The 25,410-nt window shown below is 37.4% G+C and overlaps 3 protein-coding genes across 3 annotated transcripts; 1 reads left to right on the top strand and 2 right to left on the bottom strand.

Moving 5' to 3' along the window:
• Positions 1–1,802: 1,802 nt before the first annotated feature.
• On the bottom strand, positions 1,803–2,446 carry LOC126617241 (putative RING-H2 finger protein ATL69; the record flags this gene model as incomplete). The annotated part of the gene is made up of 1 exon (XM_050285264.1): positions 1,803–2,446. A coding segment is annotated over one exon (633 nt), but the record flags the coding sequence as incomplete, so codon positions are not given.
• Positions 2,447–20,926: 18,480 nt separating this feature from the next.
• Positions 20,927–21,677, top strand: LOC126615143 (calvin cycle protein CP12-1, chloroplastic-like). The gene has a single exon (XM_050282898.1). It carries the CDS (start codon positions 21,034–21,036, stop codon positions 21,469–21,471), a length of 438 nt encoding a protein of 145 aa, XP_050138855.1. The 5' UTR covers positions 20,927–21,033; the 3' UTR covers positions 21,472–21,677.
• A 957-nt stretch (positions 21,678–22,634) lies between these two features.
• LOC126615144 (bZIP transcription factor 53-like) lies at positions 22,635–23,867 on the bottom strand. Its single transcript, XM_050282899.1, has one exon. It carries the CDS (start codon positions 23,361–23,363, stop codon positions 22,935–22,937), a length of 429 nt encoding a protein of 142 aa, XP_050138856.1. The 5' UTR covers positions 23,364–23,867; the 3' UTR covers positions 22,635–22,934.
• Between the last annotated feature and the right edge of the window lie 1,543 nt (positions 23,868–25,410).

Consider the following 25,410-nt stretch of genomic DNA (forward strand, 5'->3'; position numbering starts at 1 on the left):
TTCACTGTATGAATGTATGGATCACAATAGATCGGCAATGGAGCTCTCTGTGGATGCAGCCCTTGCCGATTTACTCTCTGTTTAGCTGAGAGGGTATTGCCCTCCATTGTTGTGAGGATCTGGATCTGAGACCCCCTTATTGAAAGTGAAGAGGATCCCTTTTATAGAGTAAGGGTTTCCTCCTCTTACATATATCATGGGCTCAATAATGAAGCCCAAATATCGAGGCCCAATATATGGTACCAACAGAAGTCCCCCAAGTCTTCAGTCAAGAGAGTCTTTTGACTAGAGACTTCAAATCCAGTCCATGTGTGGGCCGAAGTGACTAGATATTGTCCTGAACCAGTACTCAACACAAGGCAATGCTCAACATAAAGTAATACTCGACTAGAGGTATCACACGTTGCGAGACTACTTGACTAGAGGCGATGCTCGTTGCGAAGTTGCTTGGCCAGAGGCTATAATCGCTACGAGGTGGCTCGGCTCGTGGTGTTCCTCATTGCAAGTATGTACTTTATGTCAACATGAACTCACTATGAGTTGATTCTCGACATGATTCGGGTCCGCTTGTCAGGTTCGCATATTGGGTCTATGTGTCAAATTCGCAGATTGGGTCCGCAAGTCGGGTCTTTGAGTCAAGGCTATACGTAGGGTCATCGAGTCGGGGCTATCTATATGGTTTTTGAGTTGGGTCCAGGCACATAGGTGTCCAAATAAGCGAGTGTCTGAGCAAGTGGGTATCCGGTCAGACAAGAGATCACAGTTCAGACTGAATCTTTGTCACCATGAGCACGTGGCTGATCAGTCTATAAGTTGGTAGACTTCTTTAATAAGCAACAATATTGATGAGTGGATCTAGTTGCTCAATAATTCCTGACAATAAATGACAGTATAAGTATGACTGTATAATGAATAAATCAAATTGACAAAGTTTATCAAGGTAAAATATTGTACAATGTGGCTTTTATAAATAAATAATTTATTAAGTCTTGTGGTAAATCACATGTTGTATAAGTGACATAGTTTAAAGGTAATCATATATCACTAGGTAATGAATAATATATATATATATATATATATATATATATATATATATATATATTATTTTCATTCAAGTTGTTGATATCCAATTTTGTCAGATGAGGTGATAAAATAATTATATAATGTGAATGGTGTAGTGGGCTGTCAGACATGAATAATGGTCACATATAATAATTTAACTAATGGGTTGTAAAGGAATATAAAGATGCTCTTATCTTTCTCATGTGTTTTTTCCAAACAGTGGGATAGTGGGTACATATTATACTCACGTATGATTAAAGTTTCATCCTAACATTTAAATGATGAATAAAGTATTCAGAAATGATTAAAGTTATGTTTATTTTAAACGAAAGTGGCCGATAGTTGTAACAAATATCATAATATAATAACAATAAAATATTAAATAGATGATGATATTGAAAAAACATAATGATGTTTCCTCTCATACAATGCACACAGCAGTAGTCATGTAGCTTTAATATAATAACAATGGGGATGCACTATATATACACAGATCATAAAAACATATAACATATTGCTAATTGTAAAGCAAACACAGATATAAACGTTGTAAAGCAAATGCATGATGTGGTCTTCTATTAAAGAATTTACACACATATGTAAAGCAAAATGATCTTATCAAAATAATGATAAAGTAATAAAATAATAAAGAAAATGATCTTATCTCCTTCATTGTTTTTCTCGTGGCTTTTTCAGAAAGTGAGCATGGTGGGAACATGCATTTCCCTTCATGATGAAAGTTTTATCTTTTTCAGAAGTTGGTGGTCGACAGTTGCAGGTTGTTGGTGCGCACTACGCCTATTGCGTACAGGAGAAAATTTGAATCCAGATCACACAGTGATTTAAAGATGAATACCCTGGCATTGAAGGCTAATGGCACCAAATCGGACAAAGGGCTTGGACCGGCCGACGGAGCCGGAGAATTTCTACAAACCAGGCACGTGGCGCTCATGCGAAGCCACTCATCGATGCATTCTGCATGGAAACAATGGTAGCAGTCTGGAATGCACCATACTTGATCCTGAGGCTTGTACTCGGACAAGCAAATAGAGCACACGGTGTCATTGCGCTGAGGGAGCCGCTGGTTTTCACCGAGTACCAACTTTGGGTACAAGCCAATTGTGGGGTCGTCGAGGCTCATGAGGACCACCATAGGCTCCGTTGAGCTGCTTATAGTAGAGAAACGGTGGTTGCGGTCTTCGTAGTAGTTAGAAGTGGCATCACCTGTGTGGCCTCTATGGGTTGAGCCTTTGACTTTAACGCATGCGTAAGAAGCGAGCATGATGGTGGAGATGAGGACGAGGATGTTGACGGCAATGGCTATGCCGTAGCCGACGCCGACACCAAGGGCTAATGCAAATGGCTCCGTCGTGAACTCTTCCTTATGTCAGAGATTAAAATGGAGGCTTGTGTGGTGTTCAACAGAAATGCTTTTCTCTTCTCTCCTCCGATCTCTCCCCACTTTTTTCTCCTTGCTTTATTTTCCTAGTTGCTTGTTATTGCTGGCATTTTTTCTCGGTGCAGCAAGTGGTGGGTCATTTTGCTCATGGGTTATTGGTTGTGCAGATTCATAGTGGAGAGTGGTAAGGTTGTGAAGGTTTCACGGTGTTGAGATGAAAAATTGAAAGAGAACCGACATAGCTTTTCGTGTCGTTTCCCACAGACGACGCCAAATGTTGATGCATAAAATCCGACGGATCTTGGACCAACGTAAATCTGACCGTGAATCACACAAACACACAAGAACACAAAGATGCCCAAATATCGAGGCGCAATATATGGTACCACGTACATTTTGTGTTTGCTTTCCTGTCTCTATCCATTTACATCACTGGTGACCGGAGCAATCTAGCAAAGGTCACAAACTTGACACTTTCTGTTGTACCAAAGTCCGTACTGATTTTGTGCATCAACATTTGGCGCCATCTGTGGGAATTTGGGTGATCTGGTAGTGGAAGTGCTTGAGCAACAATTGTGTTTGTGCCAGATATGCTACCATGGAGCTATCCTTATCATCAAAGTTGTTGGTGACTTGGTTAACCACCAATTGGGAGTTACTAAAGATATCAATTTGTTTAACCCCAAGGTGTTTGGCCAAACGTAAGCCTGCTAGGAGGGTTTCATATTCGGCCTCATTGTTCGACGCCTTGAATTGGAAACGAAGAGCATACTCCATCGCCACTTTGTCAAGGGTCGTAAGGACTAGTCCTTCTGAAAAAAATAAAACTTTCATTATGAAGGGGAATGCATGTTCCCACCATGCTCACTTTTTGAAAAAGTCACGGGAAAAGCAATGAAGGAGATAAGATCACTTTCTTTATTATTTTATTACTTTATCATTATTTTGATAAGAACCTTTTGATTTACATCTGTGTGTAAATTCTTTAACAAGAGACCACATCATGCATTTGCTTTACAGCTTTTGTTGATGCACAAAATCAGTGAGGACTTTGGTACAACAGAAAATGTTAAGTTTGTGACCTTCACTAGATTGCTCCGGTCACTAGTGTGAATAAGTATGTAAATGGATAGGGATAGGGAAGCAAACACAAGATGTACGTGGTTCACCCAGATTGGCTACGTCCACGGAGTATATGAGTTCTCATTAATTGTGAAGGGTTTACACAAGTACATAGGTTCAAGCTCTCATTTAGTGAGTACTAGTGAATGATTTAATACAAATGACATTAGGAAATATTGTGAGAGAATGATCTCTATTTATAGAAGAAAGTTTCTAGTTTCATTCTGACATTAACACGTGTCGTGTTGTGATTGGCTTCTGATGTTGACACGTGTCGCGCTATGATTTGCTTCTGATGTCGACACGTGTCGCACTGTGATTGGCCTCCTGGTTTGAGGGAAACTCTTCTGGGTCCTTGACGGTATAACATTGACCGGTGCTCAGTAGTTTCGGGATTGGTCAAGTATGGTACAAACAGTGCTCCCCTAAGTTCTCGAGTGAGGGAAGCTCCTCGGTTGGGGACTTGCAAGATCCAAGCCATTGAGTAATCACGAAACTTCTAAGTACCGAAGTGTGGTATCATTTTCACTTGCCTTATCTGTCTCATACGTAGATGTAGCATCTTCTCTGGAAGTACTTTTCCTCCATTCAGGGGTGGTATCTTTAACCAATAAAAATACACAAGGTAATGTATTAATTTCACTTGAAGCTTACTTGTAGTTTCAAGCTTGGTCAAGTGCGATACAAAACCCTATAGTAGGAGTCCCCCAAGTCGTCGAGCTAGGAGATTTGCCGAAAGAGGTAATAGACAAGGTAAGCAATCAGACTTCCAAGCAAGCAACCTGAATCGGAAGTTCGACTTCGGCTTCCGGTTGATTGTTCTCCTTCTCATTGTATCGTAAACAGCAATAAGGATAAGGAGAAGCAAATGGAGAAGAGATGATATGAGATACTTTTGTTTTTGAAGAAGTAACTTTCCACTGGATTATTCTTGAACTGGGCTGGAGGGTTTTCTGGTTTCCTCCAAAGTATAAAGCCGACTCAAGAATTTGAGGGTCAAAACAAGTCCATCAAATCAAGATTGCGTTCGACTTTGATGATATGGGATACTTTTACTGTTGACGAAGTAATAGATGAATTGGCACGTGTTCTACTGCACTTGTCTTCACATGCTTCTTTGTATCCTCACTTGCCCTATATGTTCCTCAGGCAGTTGTGGTATCTTTTCTGGAAGCATAAGATGTTGAAGATGAGTACTCGAGAGCAATGCCAGGTAAGTAATCAGGCAAGGGGTTCCAGGCAGTCAATTCCTAACTGGAAGCTTGATTCCAAGTGCTGACTGATCGCTCTATTTTTCCTTGTCTTCAGGTAAGAACAAGGGCAAATGAAAAGATAGGGAAAAAGCATGATATGGGATACTCTTGCTTTTGACACTGATGATATGAGATACTCTTACTCTGGTGTAGCTGGTTTGCATAGGTATTATTGGGGGAGAAGAAAGCTGAGTATTTCGAGAGGCTTCGTTAGGAGTGCCCTCTCAGATATGAGGAAGGGTTGAGCATTTTTGCAGGTCTGCCTGTCCGTGAAGGATGAAGGTCGACATATATAGGAGTCTCCCTAACAACAAGTAGTAATGCTACTCCTCTACTCCATGGACGTAGCCAATCTGGGTGAACCACGTACATCTTGTGTTTGCTTCCCTGTCCCTATCCATTTACATACTTATTCACACTAGTGACCGGAGCAATCTAGTGAAGGTCACAAACTTAACATTTTCTGTTGTACCAAAGTCCTCACTGATTTTGTGCATCGACAGCTTTTGCTTTACAATTAGCAATATGTTATCTGTTTTTATGATTTGTGTATATATAGTGCATCCACATTGTCATTATATTAAAGCTACATGACTACTGTTGTGTGCACTGTACGAGAGGAAACATCATTATGTTTTTTCAATATCATCATCTATTTAAAACATCATTATTGTTATTATATTATGATATTTGTTACAAGTGTCAGCCACTTTCGTTTAAAATAAACATAGCTTTAATCATTTCTGAATACTTTATTCATCATTTAAATGTTAGGATGAAACTTTAATCATACGTGAGTATAATATGTACCCATTATCCCACTATTTGGGAAAAACACACGAGGAAGATAAGAGCATTTTTATATTCCTTTGCAGCCTGTTAGTTAAATTATTATATGTGACCATCATTCATGTCTAACAACCCACTACACCATTCACATTATATAATTATTTTATCACCTCATCTGACAAAATTGGATATCAACAACTTGAATGAAAATAATATATATATATATATATATATATTATTCATTACCTAGTGATTTATGATTGCCTTTAAACTATGTCGAATATGTGAACCCAACTTGTGGACCTGATCCGCGGATCCGACACATAGACCCAATATGCGAACCCCACAAGCGAACCTGAATAATGTTGAGAATCAACTCATACTGAGTGCACGTTGACATAAAGTACATACTTGCAATGAGGAACACAACGAGCCGAGCCGCATCGCAGCGAGTATAGCCTCTAGCCGAGCAGCCTCGCAACAAACATCCCCTCCGGCCGAGCAACGGCCTCACCGCGAGCATAGCCTATAGCCTCGCAACCTCGCAACGAGCATTGCCTTTAGCCGAGCAGTCTCGCAACGTGTGATACCTCTAGCCGAATATTGCTTTATGTTGATCATTGCCTTGTGTTGAGTACTGGTTTAGGACAATATCTAGTCACTTCGGCCTGGATTTGAAGTCTCCAGCCAAAATACTCTCTTGACTAAAGACTTGGGGGACTTCTGTTGGTACCATATATTGGGCCTCGATATTTGGGCTTCATTATTGAGCCCATAATATATGTATCCATGTCTATTTTATGGCTTTGATGATAGTCAGTATTGAAATTTCGGGGACGAAATTTTTATAAGGGGGGTAGATTATGACGACCCGTCCCTAATTTTCATATGTAATTTCTCTCCGAATATGTAATTTGACAATTATGCCCTTATTGGCAAGTGACGTGGACTTATTCTTATTGATTTTCTTTTTAGTTCTCGCCAAGGAAGAAAAAATCGATAATATCGGCGAAATATCGCCGATATTATCGTTTTTTTAGAGATCCGAAATTTTTTTAACTATCCAAATGATTTTCGTCAAGATATCGCGATATTATCAATAATATCGCGATATTTTTAAAATTATCGATAATATCACAATATAATATTCAAAAATATTTTAAAATGTTGAAAATATCAACATATACTACACTTGATCAAAGCCCCAAAAGGCTAACCAAGACATGATTTTCTCACCGAGTGAATGTGCCTTTTATAGGCATTCTTGGCATGCTCACTGCCCTCGCTGGGCGATGTGGGACTCGACCAAGGAAAAAAAATAGGAATTTCGGCCGAAAATTCATACCCACTTTAAACGACCATAACTTTGTCAAAACTCAACCAAATCAAGCAAGACAAAAACGAAAGTTGTATCCCGCGAATAGACGAAGAGAATGGTACCTCACACAACATCTGAATCGTCGTGGTTTGTCCGGAAAATGCCTCTAAAGTCACTAAGGTCGCCTGAAACTGGGTAAGATTCAAATGAGTATAACTTTTTCAATACTCAACGAAATTGAGTGAAACAAAAATGAAAGTTGTACTACTCGACGAGAGGAAGAGATTGATACCTTGCACGCCGGCCAATTCGCCGTTGTTTGGCCGGAAATTTCCTCGAAAGCTACTGAGATCGCCGGAAACTGGGTAAGATTCAAATGAGTATAACTTTTTCAATACGCAACGAAATTGAGTGAAACAAAAAGGAACGTTGTAGCCCTCGAAGAGACGAAGAGAATGGTACCTCACACAACGTCTGACTCGTTGTGGTTTGGCCAGAAATTGCCTCGAAAGCCACTGAGGTCGCCGGAAACTGGGTAAGATTCAAATGAGTATAACTTTTTCAATACTCAACGAAATTAAGTGAAACAAAAAGGAAAGTTGTACTACTCGACGAGACGAAGAGATTGATACCTTGTACGCCGGCCAACTCGCCGTGGTTTGGCCGGAAAACCAAAACGTATTGCCTCAAGGGCTGGTACATGTGAACTTGTGACTCCAACTAGGTAAGAGCCAAATCTAATTTGGGGCCTTCTATCCTATATTTGTGGACAACCATCAAATGCTAAAGATTAAACAAACATAATATGTTCTACTGCTTAGCAAAAAAAGCTACAAACCCTTTGCTTATCAGCAAAAAAAGACAAGTCCTTGCACTAGATATACTTTCAAATTACGTTGAGTAGCAACCTGATATATGTATTCGGACGAATTATAAAACAATTGACACACTCCTGACTTCCAAAATTCAATTCTTTTACTTTATATAAACTTGAAAAAACATAATCGGCATCCAAATTAAAGTTTAGTTTTATTCAATGTATTGATTTTCAATCGTTAATTGATATACTATAATTTGGAACTTCAATGCCTAGACGCATGCTTATGTGTAAGAAATTTAAAATGTCAAATTCGGCACATTAGTCTTCATCATTTTATTCACTTCCCTTTTTTTTTTTTTAATATCCTAAATAAAACCTCCAAATATTGTACTAATTCATTATATATAAATGATTATGGTGTGTTTAGACTTCTTTCATTAATTACTACATATTTTCTACACTCACAATGTTTGTCAGCTCGATATATAATCAACTTGATAATGTTAAATCCATCATGCAATGCATTTCCTTCCAATTTTTTGTGATAAACTAATAGATAATTGACTAAATAAACATCCTACAAAGTTTCAATAAAAATTTCCAAGTTTTTCTTACAATTTCCGTGGTTTCCATGTAATTTTTATCGATATCGATATTTTACCGATATTTCCATCGATATTTCCGTGTTTTCGGACTACCGATATTTCCGATATTACCGATATTTTCTTCCTTGGTTCTCGCTATCGCATTTAAATTGTACACGCTAGTACAAGTAGGCGTAGATTTTAAAGTGTAAAAATATCTACTTCGGATAGATTTCGATTTCCTTTTACTGTAAGAAATCTGAAATCATATCCCTTGGATTCCCTTTTTATCCCACCCCATGCATCCCCTCCATTATTTCACTTTCTCACCAATCCCATATTTCCCTCATTTATGTCCCCCAATCAAAAAAGCAACCCACATCACTCTCTCTCTCTCTTTCTCTTCTTTCTCTCCCTCGCCGAGCTCCCTCTTCTTCTCTGCACTCTTCATAAAACCACACCAAAACTCACAAAAGTGACAAACAAACTACACCATTGTGCTCATCTCAGTCCCAGGAACTCAACTATGTCCTTGAAATCTGGTGTATACGAGTTTTGACTCACCAACTCGGAAGGTCGACTCGGCGAGTTCAACATATCGATTTTCAAGCCATTCATGGCTTAGGTAAGCCTAGAGAAACCCTTAGAACCTTAATTTCACTTATATGGGTTGATATTGATCTCTTGTTTGTGTTTTGAACGTTTGGTTTTACCCAGAAAACTCGAGAAGAAGAATATGCACATTTTTCAATCAAGGACCGTGACTATTTGGTCACTTTCAACCCATTTTTCGGCTCAACCTCGACCACATCTGGGTTCCTACTAGGTACAAACTTGTTCGCTACATTCCTAATTTCAAAATGGCTTTTGAATCACTGAGTTTGGTTAAGTAACGAGTTAGAAATCAACTCTGGAAGTTGGGAAGAAAATTTCAGTTTTCTGGAAAATTTCAACCGTGGTCATTTGACCACTTTCAGGCCAAATTTCTGAACAACACGGACCGTTTTCAAACTTTCTATGAATTAAGATCGATACATCACATTCCTAGCTTTAATTTGGCTTTTGTATAAGTGAATTTGATTGAGAATTAAGCTCAATATGAGCCCTAGAAGTTGGCCCAATGACCACGATTGAATTTTTCCAGAAAACTGAAATTTTCTTCCCAACTTCCAGAGTTGATTTCTAACTCGTTACTTAACCAAACTCAGTGATTCAAAAGCCATTTTGAAGTTAGGAATGTAAAGAACAATTTTTTACCTAGTAGGAGCCCATATGTGGTCGAGGTTGACTAGAAAAATGGGTTGAAAGTGACCAAATGGTTATGGTCAATTACTGAAAAATGTGTAGATTCTTCTTATCGAGTTTTCTAGGTAAAACCAAACATTCAAAACACAAACAAGGGATCAATATCAACCCATATAAGTGAAATGAAGGTTCTAAGGGTTTCTCTAGGCTTACCTAAGCCATGAATGGCCTGAAAATCGATATGTCGAACTCGTCGAGTCGACCTTACGAGTTAGGGAGTCAAAACTTGTCTACACCAGATTTCAAGGACATGGTTGAGTTCCTGGGACTAAGATAAACACAATGGTGTAGTTTGTTTGTCACGTTTGTGAGTTTTGGTGTGGTTTTGTGAAGAGTGCAGAGAAGAAGAGGGAGCTCAGCAAGGGATAGAAGGAAGAGAGAGGGTGATGTGAGGTTGCTTTTCTGATTGGGGGACATAAATGAGGAAGATATGGGATTGGTGAGAGAGTGAAATAATGGAAGGGATGCACGGGATGGGATAAGAAGGGTATCCAAGGGATATGATTTTCAAATTTCCTAAAGTAAAAGGAAATCGAAATCTATCCGAAGTAGATATTTTTACACTTTAAAATCTACGCCTACTCGTACTACTGTGTACAATTTAAATGCGATAGCAAGAACTAAAAAAGAAAGCAATAAGAATAAGTCCACTTCACTTGCCAATAAGGGCATAATCGTCAAATTACATATTCAGGGAGAAATTACATATGAAAATTAGGAATGGGTCGTCACAATGTGTATACATGGGTACGTTCATAAAAAACTAACCAAAACATGGGTACATTTTTCAAAAAAAGAAAAATATATTAGGCTTAATAATTATTAAGCATTCTTCTATTAAACTTGACATTGATACATTCTTAAATCAACGAAATTGAATGTACCCATATAAGTTTAAAAATGAATTAGAGAAAATATTGAATTAATTTTATATGAAAAATGGATACATTTTATATTTTTTTTTAAAAGTACATTTTTCATATAACAAATTGGTATATTTAAGAATGGGTACATATCATTCTTTTATAAAAATTTAAGGGAACTTTAAAGTATAGCTCCTGGTACTGTTCACTTTAACGAAAATCCACATTTTTACATTAAAAAGTCAATCATGGTACTATTCATTTTACCCTTTATTTTGTCCTTATTGTTAAAACTCAAAACTTTCAAGCAATTTTCATTAGTTTTTCTAAATGGGTACAAACTTATTCTGATTTTATTTTTTATATTTTGGAAATAATTGAAATTAATAGAGTTTAATAACGGTGTGAGTATTAAAACTCTAAATCAATTACTAATTTTTATTATAAAAATTATGTAACTTACATATAATTCATTAATGTATTAATGTTAGGGACTTTGATCAAAATCTAAAAACTAATAAGATTTTAATCAATTAACATTAAAAACTAAGCACCGGATACTAATTTTTCCTTCTCTTTATATATAGATAACTTTATCCTTGAGCATTAAATTCTCTTGGACAGCGTTTTCTAAAAACTATAGTCTACCCTCAAGAGCTGTAATCCTTTGAGATTGGGTAGATACATCTAGTTTTAAGGCTGCTACTTATAGTTCTAAAGCCTTATTTTCTAATCCTAACTCTCGTATACGCAAGTCTCGTTCTCGTATATCAAGTTCAAGACTGCGTACCTTGTGTGACTGGTCTTCTTGTGCAACAGGGATAATTACAGGTTCCTGTTTCACAAACTAAGTACACATAAAACATCCAATAGTTTTACAAGTACTACATCTAACCTTACATTCGTAACCAGGCCATCCTCTACAAAAATGGCACTGCTCATCGAGGCTTCCTTCGTATGGTGTGAATATATGTTCACAGGCCATCTATCATGTTCTGAAAACTATCAATATTGAAGTCTCCAGATTCGCTTGTCAAGAAGTCGAAGTCTTCATATTCTTCGTCTTCAGGCTGTACATCGTCATACTCAGAGAACTCTGATAGGGTGTAATCTTGAGCATCTATAAATTCTACATCAGTGAAAATACTAAAAACAGAATCATCACTGTCATAATCAGAATCTGCTGAAATAATAAAGCCTTCGTTAAGCAACTTGTTATAGGCTGGTTGCTTACCTCGCTGTGGACATACATTGGCGTGATGTTCTTTGCTATTACATATATAGCAGGCACACTTCTTTTTATATGGTTTCCTAGGTTAGGTTTAAATTTCTTAACATGCTTCCTAGGATTGAAATTTCTCCTAAAATTCGGACTAGGCCTAATGTTCTTAAACTTCCTAAAATTAGGTCGTCTGTTGAACTGTTGCCTAAATGGTTGTCTAGTTCTATTATATTTTTGAACTGGACATCTAACCTGTTTTCTCTTCGTTCTTTTATATTTTTCACGAAGATCACTATATCCTTCTTGACATAAACCTCTACATATACTATGGTCTATAAGCTTTTTAGCTTGTTGGATTTCTCAACGCTGTCTGCAGAAATCAGCAAGCTGCAAAAAGGTGAATCTTATAACGTAGCTAAGATTAGAATATTTAAAAGTATTTAAAATCTTACACTGTTCGTCAGTGGTTGCTGCTGCTAGAGCTGCTTCTTCTTCTTTATAAATCTATCCTCAATTGCTTGTCCTAAATCTTGAACCAATTTTGCAAGATATAAAACGCAAACTTGTTTATCATAAACTACTCCTCCTATACTAGCAAGCCTTAATAACTTTTTAGAAAAAGGAGTAATGTTCTTCATACTATTGATAGAACATTGTGCTAAAGCGTCTATAGCGCGTTTCTGAATTGGGGAACTAAGTCTGCAAGGACTAGCATCACCTGTGGCTATTTCTCTAACTGTATTAACAAAGTTATTTATATTTAAATCTTGAGATATCCTGTATGTTGTATAGTTGATCACTCATATATTTCATGCATTTATACCATCAATTTCTAAAGTCTTTGTGATGTTTTTGTGTTAAAATTGTGGCATTTTACCTTACCTTGTGTTAATGTACAATTAATTTTGTTTTAGGATCAATTTCAAGCAAAATGAACTGAAAAGAAAATAAAAGGGAGAGGAGAGACACGGACTGACAGAGGAATAAACAAAGGCAGCAGGATGTGGAAAGCAGACAGAGCATAAAATGAGCACTAAGAAGTGGGAGACACGGCATAAAGAAAACAGAGAGGAAGTGGAATAAAAAGAAGGAATAAAATAGGCAAAAAGAGAGGATAACAGTGAGGAGAAAGAGAGAAGTGGGAGTGCGCAGAGGCGCAGAATGGGAGGGCACGGCAGACAGGAAAATGTGGAAGGAATAAGAAAAGAAAAAAAAAATGGGAAGACAGAGAGGAGTGGAAGAAAAAGAATAATAAGAGAGGAGTGCATGACACGGGGACAGAGGAGCAAACGGAAATAAGAAGAGGAAAGAGAGAGGCAGAAACAAAAAGAAGAAGAGGAAAGAGCCAGTGCGCAAGAAGCACACGGCACAGAAGCAGAAACAAGCAGCAGACGCAGAGAAGAGAGGACAGCAGGCGCAGGGTGCGCAAGGAGAGACTGACGGAAGCAGCAGAGCACAGAGAAGCACAGAAAACTGTGCGGAAAAAAACACGGCAGAGAGCAGAGGCTTCACTCTATATTTCTTGATTTTATCTTCTCAAACCCATGTATTACTTTTGGTTTAATTTGTGAATTATGTGTAACTAAATTTTAAGTAGTTAGGGGCTGTTTTGAAGCCCCGAATATGATTGCAAGTTTGTTGTGATATTTTGTTTGAATGACTTTTATGAAAGGATGAAAATTGTTTCACTACTTATGTCATTGATAAATTCTTTATGTGTTTCTATGGATGCATACATAGTGAGCATATCTAGGATTTTAATGCTATGAATATATGTTTATCTGCCTTTGTTGAATGAGGACCTACATATGTTCTAGAGTAGCACTTGTTAATTGTGGTTAACATGTGAACCGATTTCTAGGATAAGTAAGACAACGCCAGTACTTGTGATGACTCAAACTCTTTTTATTCTTAATGATTTCTACTTGTTAAATCTATGAACACACCATTCTAGATTGCATGCTAGGGACTAAGTTAAATTGAAAACGCCATTCTCTTAACATACTACGTAAGAAAGAGTAATAGGTTGAGTTCTAACAGTGAGCCAACTTGAGCATCTTCATCCGGAAATAAAAGGGATTTGAATGAAACATAACATGCTTGCATGATTATTTGGTGGTGGATAGCATGTCCCCTAACTCGTTTTCTTAACTTGTGAATTAAAATCTAATGGTATTATTTAAAACTTGTTGAGGTCCTGTTTTGTCCGATTTAATTTAAATAGCTAATCAACTCCAAAAATCCCAAAAATTTGTGTGAGCATAGCTTGGTGTGTCTAGTTTATGTGTATAAAATTTCGTTGCATTTGGATAAGTGTAAGTTAGTCTAATAATTATTGTTCGGTGGCTGGTCAGTGGAGACAGCCACCCTGTTATTGTGACATTTTAAGTATTTGGATAAAACAATCTTTTGCGGGAAAGACCCTTATTTTCATATGCTACAATCGACAAATTTTAGTGTTAATAAGGAAAATTAATAGGATATTTGTGTGCTACTTTGTGGTGTGCTTTTTATACCTACCAATAGTTTCAGGGTATCTAAACCTAAAATTGTCATAGGCCTTTTTAAAATCTTGACCTAAGAACGATGCTCCCAATTCCCATAAATCTTCGGTTTTGGAGAAAGTCTTTGTTAATCTAACATATTCACGCTTAAGTGCGTCTTCCCATTTATCAATTGCTGAATAGGTGAAAGGTTGAGTTCTAAACCATTTTCTGCTTTTTCAAGCCTAGGGGTTTCTGTAGGTTTTTCCTCTAGCAATTTTATATTTATTGTTGTTGTTGCTAGGGACGTAAGGCCATTTCCAATCAAATGATGGTCAGATGACTCGTTTTAGCCTTCTAAGAAATTAATATTTTAATGAATAATGCATGGCCATATTTCTTAGGTCATCTCTAACCGAAGGGTCCAGAATGCTGAAAATAACTCGAAAATCGTCTCCAATTGAGGGCTAGGCCAAATGGCTCGTGGACCCCACTGGACAAAAAATGGCCTAAAGGCCAATCGACTGGCCCAAAGGAGCTAGCCAGCTAGTCCCGGGCTGGGCCATAAATTTGAAACCAACAGTTAGCTGACGTCAATTAGCTTTATTTGAATTTTTTTTTGTGGCCAAATTTAAAAAAGGCCTATAGTTGAATGTTTGAGTGTTCTTTTTATAGGCTTCGGAACTTACTCAAATCTCTCTCACATCCGATGTGGGATTCCCACCCACTTCCTTTTCTTTTCTTTTTATACTTCCTCTCCCACAGCCGATATATGACTCTCCCACCCACTTCCATTTTTTTTTTCTACTTCCTCTCCCATAGCCGATGGGGGACTCTCCCACCCACTTCCTTTTTTTTTTTAATAGTCTAAATAAAACCTCTCACATTTGACTTGAAATATATAAGTTGTATTTTTTAAATTTTACTTGTAGTTAATAAATTTAAGTTGTATTTTTTAACTTTTGGCTGTAGTTTTTAAATTCAAGTTGTAGTATTTAAATTTAAATAATAAATTATGTTTGGCCCTTTGGCCTTCGGTTGGAGGTTGTTTTTTGTGACAGGGCTAAAACGAGCCCTATTCTTTGGCTCTCAGTTGGAGATGGTAAAGCCATATCTAACCGAAGGCTGGTCAGAGGGCTCGTTTTAGCCCTCTGGCCCTCAAGAAATTAATATTTTAATGAACAGTGCATGGTCATATTCCTTACCATCTCCAACCAAGGGCCAAAGGGCCATATGGCTCGTTTTAGCCCTGTCACAAAAAACCGTCTCCAACCGAGGGCCAAATGGGGCTATAGTATGGAATGTGAAGAATTGAAATAAAATGAGGTAAGATAGTATGGAATAGTGAAACATATGTGAGAAATAGTGTAGGAAAAAATTAGGAATTAAAAAAAAAAAAGGTTGCTGGGCATAAAAACAAAAAGTGGGTTGGGCAATGGAAAAGAACAAAAAAAAATGAAATTGGGCTAGCCAGCGAGCTGGTTGGCTGGCTGAAAGTGGTCAGCCGGTTGGCCATTTGGCTCTTCAGATTCCGTATGGCCCACGAGCCCTCTAGCCTAGCCCTTGGTTGGAGACGGTTTTCGAACATTTTCGACCATCTAGCCCCCTTCAGTTGAAGATGGCCTAAGAAATATGGCCTTGCATTGTTCATTAAAATATTAATTTTTTGGAGGGCCAGAGGGCTAAAATGAGCCATCTGGCCAGCCTTCAGTTGGAGATGGCCTTACCATCTCCAACCAAGGGCCATAAGGCTCGTTTTAGCCATGTCACAAAAAACCGTCTCTAACCGAGGGTCAAAGGGCTATAGTATGGAATGTGAACAATTGAAATAAAATGAGGTAAGATAGTATGACATGGTGAAAAATATGTGAGAAATGGTGTAGGAAAAAATTATAAATGAAAAAAAAGTCCAAAAAAAAAGTGGGATGGGCATAAAAAAACAAAAAATGGGCTAGGACAAAAAAAAAACCTAAGTCCTAAATCCTAAAGTGGGCTGGGCAAATGAAAAAGAACAAAAAGAAAGAAAAAAAAATGAAATTCTACTAGACAGCGGACTAGTTGAAGATGGCCAGCCGATTGGCCTTTTGGCCCTTTTTTGTCTAGTGGGCCAGAGGGCCGAAAATAGCTTTAAAACCGTCTCCAACTGAGGGTCAAGCCAACGGGCTCGTGGGCCCCACTAGACAAAAAAGGGCTAAAGGGTTAACCGGCTGGCAATTTTCAGCCAGCCCGCTGGCTAGCCCAATTTATTTATTTTTTGTTCTTTTCAATTTGCCCAGCCCACTTTAGAGTTTAGGGTTTAGGTTTTTTTTTTTTTTTGTCCCAGCGTTTTTTGTTTTTTATGCCCATCCCACTTTTTTTTTTTTTTTTGGACGTTTTTTTTATTTCTAATTTTTTTCTACACCATTTCTCACATATTTTTTACCATGTTATACTATCTTACCTCATTTTATTTCAATTCTTCACATTCCATACTATAGCCCTTTGACTCTCGGTTGGAGACGGTTTTTAGTGACAAGGCTAAAATGAGCCATATAGCCCTTTGGCCTTTGGTTGGAGATGATAAGAAATATAGCTATGCACTGTTCATTAAAATATTAATTTATTGGAGGGCCAGATGGCTAAAATATTCAAATATTAAGGTCATCTCTAACTGAAGGGTCAATAGGGCTAGAGGGTTGAAAAAACGACCGAAAATTGTCTCCAACCGAGGGTTAGGCCAGAGGGCTCGCAGCCTCGCAGGCCCCACAAAATCTGAAAAAGCCAAAGGGTAAACCGACTGGCCACTTTCAGCCAGCCCGCTGGCTAGCCCAATGGCCCTCGGTTGGAGACCTTTTTTTGTGATAAGGCTAAAACAAGTCCTATGGCCATTTGGCCATCGGTTGGAGATGGTAAGGAATATGGCCCTGCACTATTCATTAAAATATTAATTTCTTGGAGGGCCAGAGGGCAAATAAATTAATATCTTAAAGAATAGTGTAGGGTCATATTCCTTACCATCTCCAACCGAGGGCCATAGGGCTCGTTTTAGCCCTGTAACTAAAAATCATCTCCAACCGAGGGCCAAAGGGTCAAGAATAATTTATTATTTAAATTTAAAAACTACAACAACTTAAAGTTAAAAACTACAACTAAATTTTAAAAAATACAACTTATATATTTCAAGTCAAATGTGATAGGTTTTATTAGAGTATATAAAAAATTAAAAAATTAAAAAAAAAAAGGGAAGTGGGTGGGAGAGTCCCACATCGGCTGTGGGAGAGGAAGTAGAAAAAAAAAAGGAAGTGGGAGTCCCACATCTGTTGTGGGAGGGATTTGAGTAAACTCCAAAGCCTATAAAAAGAACACCCAAACATTTAACTAAACATACTTTATGGGCCTATAATTAAATATTTTTTTAAAAAATTTGGCCCAAAAAAACAATAACGGTAATTGATATCACCTAGCCGTTGCTAGCTGAAGTCAGCTAGCCGTTGGTTGCAAATTTATGGCCCCGCCTGGGGCTAGTTGGCTGGCTTCTTTGGGCCAGCCGGTTGCCCCTTTGACCCTTTTTTGTCCAGTGGGATCCACGAGCCCTTTGGCCTAACCCTTAGTTGAAGACGATTTTCGGGCTATTTTCGCCCCTCTAGCCATCTGGACCCTTTGGTTAGAGGGCTTGTTTTAGCCCCCTGGCCCTTAAAATATTAATATTTTAATGAACAATATAGAGTTATATTTGCCTCCATTTCCAACCGAGGGTCAAAGGGTCAGAGGGCTCGTTTTAGCCCTGTCACAAAAAACTATCTACAACCGAAGGCCAAAGGGCTATAGTATGGCATATGAAGAATTGAAATAAAATAAGGTAAGACAATATGGAATGGTGAAGAATATGTGAAAAATTATGTAGGAAAAAATTAGAAATAATTAAATAATTAAAAAAAACATCCAAAAAAAAAAAAAAGTGGGCTGGGACCAAAAAAGTTCCTAACCCCTAAACCTAAGTGGCCTGAAAGAACAAAAAAAGAAAAAAAGAAACTAGCTGGGCAAGTGGAAAAGAATAAAAAACAAAACAAAACAAAATGGGCTAGCCAGCTAGTTGGCCCTCTGGCCCGTTTTTGTCTCGTAGAGCCTACGAGCCCTTTGGCTTAACCCTCAGTTGGAGACGATTTTCAGGCTATTTTCGGCCTTCTGACCCTTTGGACCATTCGGTTGGAGATGGTCTAAGTTCCTGACCTATAGCAGCTAGAGTTGTTTGGTATAATTCCAAATTCGTCTTCTTTCTTATCTCCGCTACCTTCAACTTGGTCTACAAAAACTACTTCTGGTTCAGAATGTTCTAGCTTCAAACTTGCTAGGTCTTCTTCTATCCAACTTAAATCTGTGAAATTATATATGTCTCCATCTAGATATTTCTACCTTGGTTCATACTCTTATATGTATGATCAGGCGGTTTGATTTTAGGATCTATTCCTCTAAGTGATTCCATTGTTCCATATAAATCTATGATGGTTTTATTAAATTTAAGACCATCTCCATCCGAAATGTCCAGAGGGCCAGAAGGCCGAAAATAACCCTAAAATCGTCTCCAACCGAGAGTTAGGCCAAAAGACTCGTGAGCCCCACGGGACAAAAACGGGCTAAAGGGCCAACCGGCCAGCCAGCTAGCCCATTTTGTTTTTTGCTTTTTTTTTTTATTTTCCACTTGCTCAACCCAGTTTATTTATTTATGGGGCTTTTAGATACAGGTCCAAAAACATAGAGTGTTTTTAGGAGTGACTCCAGTTATCTAATTATATGTTTTTATTTCTTTTATACTCCTTTTATATTTTCTAAAAATATTAAAAATCAATTAAAATCTTTTAATATTATGCATTTTTCTACTCCAAAATATGTAATTAATATCTTATAAACAAAAAAAAATTAATATACTAACATAAATCTATCTGCAAAACATTAAACAAATATATGAATGTATATTATACCTTTAAGTGAGACATGAAACCTAACTAAAAGGTAGAAAAAAAACATAATATACCTACAAGCAAGACATATTAATCTCTAACAGGTTGACTATGAAAAAGAATATGTCATATAGGTAGATAAATACAATTAACCTGTGATATATGTTGATTATAAAAATTTTAAAAAATCTATAAATGGGTTAAAGCAGGAGGAAGAACAAGAAATAACAAAAATAAATAAATAAAAAGAAATAATCAAAGAGATAATTATGAAGAAATTTGATTTTTACAATAAGTTTTTTCTTTTAAGAGATAATTATTGATAATTAAATAATTAAATTTAAAGAATTGGACTTATTTTAATAAACTGGACTATTCCTACTATTAGCTCAAAAAATTGGAGTTATATATCAAGTTTCCCATTTATTTATTTTGTTATTTCAGCCCACTGTAGGGCTTTCAGACCACTTTAGGTTTACGGTTTATGAACTTTTTTTGCCCCAGCCCACTTTTTTATTTATTTTTTAATAGCCCACTTTTTTTTTTTTTAATTTCTAATTTTTCCTACACAATTTCTCACTTATTTCTCACCATTCCATACTGTCTTACTTTATTTTATTTCAATTATTCACATTTCATACTATAGTCCTTTAACCCTCGGTTGAAGATGGTTTTTTATGACAGGGCTAAAATAAGCCACCTGGCCCTCAGTTGGAGATTGAAGAAAATATAACCATATACTGTTCATTAAAATATTAATATCTTAGAGGGCTAGAAGGTTAAAACGAACCATCTGATCAGCCTTCGGTTGGAGATGGTCTTACCTGCATGTAATTTATAGATTCTGCAAGTGTTTATATTTTCAAGCTTTTCTAGTCTTAAAGAAAGACTCACAAAAACTTGGTCTATTTGTTCTTTAGTGGCTAAAGTGTTTACTATTCCGTTGATATCTGGAAATTCAACACTCTTATTTCTTTTAACAATTTTCTTTATAACAGAAATTTGTTGTTCTAACTCGGTAAATCTTTTCATGCTTATATCATGTTTAGAATTTACTTTTAGACTAGCAATTTGTTGCTGAATCCTACAAGCCATACAGCTAACAAAATTTAACTGACCTGTCACGCTGATAATTCCCAGATCCATACCTGGGCTGGTACCACTACCACGTGAGGGTAATGCCATGAAAATTGTCCATCCTTATAAAAACTGCACAACGTTTTACAAAGGTAAGTATCTCTTTCATCCAGAGGTCTTTCCGAAGAGAAGATCTCCTTCAGAACTTTCTTAAAAGCAATAGAAGTCGTGGATTAAGATCAGGAATATTATATCCTCCTGGACCATGATCGTCATAACCTGAAATATAGCCGTCGGGTGCAGGTAAACACACTCTAGGATCTCTAGGATTAATATAAGAAATTAACATCATTTCCCATTGTATTTAAAAATTACCTCACAGTTTGTTATTGAAATTGAAATTGAAATTGTACAGGACTCGGGGATCTCGATCTCAAAGCCGGCTGATGGAAGGTTTCAAGAACAAGTCTCTTGCTCTATCAACTGATGATTTGAAATGAGAAGAGAAGACATATAAAGGCCTTCACCGAGAAGGCATCTTTACCAACAGTCGCACATGGCCACTTGGACTAGTCGACCATGACTCGTACAAAAATAATTGAGATGGAATCTCAATTATTCAACAAAATACAATAAATAAAGAAAAAGTGGTTCAGAACACTACTGAGAACCCATTTTCAAAAGTGTGATTATTTTCCCCTAAAATATCTCAAGTGTTTCCGACGTGGAAGTAGATGATTGGCTGTGATATGATAAGAAGTGTGCGATCGTGAAACGTTGGAAACACCAATTAAACCTCATGCTCGTTATCACCTCACCACTTCGAAACCCGAAAGAAAGAGAAGGAGAAATGGCAACCACCACTACACTCGCCGGAGTGAGCCTCTCCACCCCAAGGGCAGTGTTGTCAAAAACAACAGAGGCACCGAGGGCATTTCAATCGCTCAACATCCCCACCTGGAGAAGCTACTCTTCCGTTGGCCGCCGCATGACCTTGGTAAGGCCAGTAACCGCAGCACCGGATAAACTGTCGGAAAAGGTAGCGGAAAGCATCAAGAGCGCCGAGGAGAAGTGCTCGGACGACCCGGCAAGCGGGGAGTGCGTGGCGGCGTGGGACGAGGTGGAGGAGCTGAGCGCTGCCGCCAGCCACAAACGTGCCAACGAGAAAAGTTCCGACCCCTTGGAGACATTCTGTAAGGACAACCCCGAAACCGACGAGTGCCGTACTTACGACTGATGGGTGGATCTCAATCTGCCTGTGCCTTGGCCCGGCTTTGAGGTTGTCGTGCTTTAGATTTCACAGTACTTTCTCCGTCTCTGTTTATGTTAATTAAGATGGACTAAACTGAAGCTGTTGTTGGGATACTATCATGAAAATCTTGATTTGGAATGTTTTTTATAATTATTTTGCATGATGATATGATACAGTAGCATGTTATCGTATATATGTTTAACGTAATTGGTGATTACTTTATCAGCTTCCAAATATTCTAAAACAAGCTTTGCCCTTCTTTTTTACTATTTGAATCTCATATTTTATTTGTGGAAAGGGGTTTTAATTGTATTTTAAAAATGTTGATCTTGTCAATTATCAATTAAATACTGGAGGTATTATCGTAGGGCCGGGGATAAGTAATGAATCGGGAACTTAGAATAGGGAAAATTAGAAAAAGAATCAAAATGATTGAAAGTCGTATTCAATTGTTCACTACAACAAGCCAAGATGATTGACAATTTATTGTCATACTTATTACAAATATATATGTAATCTCGTCTTTATGAGAAAAAAAACTTGCATAAAACGGGTGCACTACTACGTGCTTTCCTGTGTCACTGATGCAAGGACATGTGTTAGATTTTTTTATTATATGTTATTGTGTTATTAGCAAGAAACACCACTACGATGATGAACAGAATTGAAAACTAAGGCTTATCTATGTAGAGACTTGGTGGTGCAACTAGACCAATTGTTCGTGCGCAACGCATGGATGAATCATAGGTTATTTGGGTGGTGACTGGTACATCATGCATAGCATGTGGGAGTTGTGGGACAACCTCCTCCCTTTTCCAATTTTCTGTTGCTTTTGCTTGGGACCCTGTCCAAGCTCAATGGGGGAAGTACATTATTTTTCACTAAACACACGTTAACTATAATATTAATATGAAGTGTGGTTTAATCTTATAATTCTGTAGGTTGTGTGCTTAAAAATCGATCTTTAAACAATCAATTCCAACCAGCAGACGTGAATTAAGTCAATTAATCGTATCAATCTTGATTGATAGGGTGTGCCCCTTGTACTCGAATGCAAGTTTGTATCACCGGAGTGTAGTTTTGAATATCGTCTTAGAAGAAATAGATTATCAAACCTATGAAGGTTTAGCGTTTGGGAACAATTTCAATTACCAACAAAATGAGCAACTCTGCACATTCCACAGCTAACAACCACCATACAGACATTTGATTTATACAGACAAAATGAACAACATTGTACACGCGGTTCGGTTCCAAGTTCCAACATCAAACCCAAATGTACTGCTAATCCATCATGAAACAAGCTTGTGCAAAGACACTGACTACAACAACTATTAATTAAAAGACACCTAAAACAACTGAGGCTAACATAAACCCAACAACTAAAATCGAAATCAAAAGACAAACACCACCAAAACACTGACAGACAGAAGCGTTGAAGATCGTCATCAAATGAAGAACATGCTGGAGGAGGCCGGGATGGGCTGCGACGGGTAGGGGCGCTGCCATGGCTTAAGCAGAGGATCATGCATCTCGGGGATGTCGACCGAAAAGCCGCTGACCTCTTCGAATATATGGAGGACCGAGTTTAAGGACTGCAGTCGATCGGTGAGCTCCATTGCTTGAGCTCTCAGCACATTGTTTGCAGACTCTATCTCATTGTAGCTCCGCTCCCTGGCATCGACCGTCTGCCGAACCTGATTGTTCGACATCTCCAGACGGGTGATCTCAGTCGTCAAATCATCAATCTGCTTCTGCTTCTTCATCCTCGAACGCCTCGCGGATTCGCGGTTGGACAGCATCCTCTTCCTCTTCTTCTCGTCCACCGTCGCGGACCCGTCGGATCCTGAGCTTGATTGGCGCTGAACCGAAGACATTTCTTCCTTTCTTCGGGTAATTTACCCAAGAATTGCAAAAATTAGGAATTGATGTTTGTTACCTAAATTAGATTAGGTTGAAAGAATTGGGGCGAAAATAAAATTAGAATTGGGATTCGAATTGGAGGCAAGGAATTGATGCGATTAATTCATGAGAAAACGTAGAACCAGTAGAGGAAGACAACGGAGAACGAGTGGAGAAGACGGATACGATACATAATGTCATAGAAAGACTAGACCCATTGATTTAGATTTCTACGAACCCAGAGATTCCAAGCCCCCAAATCAGATCCGATCGAATTGGATTTCAAGAACCTCAAAAATAAAAACCCTAAGTTGAACCTCAGATCTAGAATCTGATCAGAGATTTCAGATCTAACGAAGGAGAAGCAAGCGGAAATGAAAATCTAGAGAGAGAAAAGAGGGGAAGGAGGACTTATCTGAAAGGCAAACGCGCAGCGGAGAAAGATAGGCGAAATGAGACGGAAGGAGAAAGAAGGTTTAGAAGGGTGTGGGAATGGGCTTTTATAGCGGGAGATGAGAGGGTTTGGTAGGTGTGGAAAATGATAAAATTAATGACCTTTTTCAACTAAATGCTAATTTGGTGCGTCATGGCTGACGTCAATGGCGAGGACGGCTAATACGTTAAAAAATTATAATACCATCAACCTAGAAGGCTAGAACAAGAAAAATATTATTTTGTTTCTCTTGTCCACTAAATTGTTTATCATTTAAATCACAATGGAAAGTTCTCCTTTATTTAGTAAAATTATCATTTTTTTCGTATTCAAACGGTTACGATTAATTTACGTAAACATTTTGCATTGATTTTTTTGTAAAAAAAAATATGAAAAGAAAAGTGTAACAGGAGAGAAGAAGGAGAGGGATTTAAAGAGGAGATAATCCTACTCCAATTTGGTCACCCTTATTTAAGGAGTAAGATTCTCTCATCTTCTATTCTCATCTCATTCTCTTCCCTCCTCTCACATATTTCACTATTAAAAAATTAACATAAAACATTGACGTGATTTAACCGTAATCGTTCAAATGAAAGAAAAAATAAAAGAAAAATAAAATAATAAAATTAGAAAGGAAGAGAATCATACTCCGTTTAAGAGTGCTAAAATTTAGTGGTGCGCAAGACTAGACAATTCTAAAACTTATAATACGCATTGCGTATTCAAATCGAATTTTCATTTGTCATTGTGCATACATATTTCTCTCTTAGTAAATAAAATTCTGGTTATCAAATTAGGACAACTAATATACTAGAAGAGAAATTTCATCACAATAAAAAATCATTATAGCTTTTAAGGGGTAAAAATAGGTGGATCGTTGGATGAAATTTCAAAGGTCCGGATCATTTGATCCAGTAATCTTGGTGGAAGAAATCCAAAAAGGATCTCTTCTCATATGAAAATTACTTACCCTTAGCAGAAGGGTAGGTGAAATTTGTTCTTCACGTTCTTTTTGGATTGAGTAAAGGGTATGGGCCATACCTAACAAAATGGAAAATTGATCTTTAATTCACCTTCTAAGGAAAAAATTTCTTAATCCAAATCTTTTGAGTACAAAGATATATTTTTACACTAAAGAGATGAAGAGTTTTGTTAAACCACACAATAGACAACTTAATTTGATATTAAATTCGTTATCCATGATATTCGAACTAAAATCTCTCACTTATAAATAAAAAAATACTCCCAAACTATAATATTGAGTGACCTTAATCCGAATCTAAGTCCTTTGGTTCAGGATTCCACGTGAGCTGCCCTTTTTATCATTCAATCCATAAAGACAATGGTGACCGAGTGGGACCCATGCCAAGTAAAAAAAAATAAAAAAATTTAACGAAAAGTTCTCGGTACTGTTCATTTTAACGAAAAACCACATTTTTACATTAAAAAGTCAATTCATGTACTATTCACTTTATCCTTTATTTTGTCTTTATCGTTAAAACTCAAAATTTTCAAACCATTTTAATTAGTTTTCCTACAAAAAAAATTGGAGTAGAATTCTCCCCTTTTTTATTTTCATCTCTTCCATT

The sequence above is a fragment of the Malus sylvestris genome, chromosome 3 (genome assembly GCF_916048215.2).
Source record: "Malus sylvestris chromosome 3, drMalSylv7.2, whole genome shotgun sequence".
Lineage (NCBI taxonomy): Eukaryota > Viridiplantae > Streptophyta > Magnoliopsida > Rosales > Rosaceae > Malus > Malus sylvestris.

Coding starts and splice junctions, on each gene's coding strand:
- LOC126615143 (XM_050282898.1), top strand. CDS start 21,034: ATGCTCGTTATCACCTCACCACTTCGAAACCCGAAAGAAAGAGAAGGA.
- LOC126615144 (XM_050282899.1), bottom strand. CDS start 23,363: ATGTCTTCGGTTCAGCGCCAATCAAGCTCAGGATCCGACGGGTCCGCG.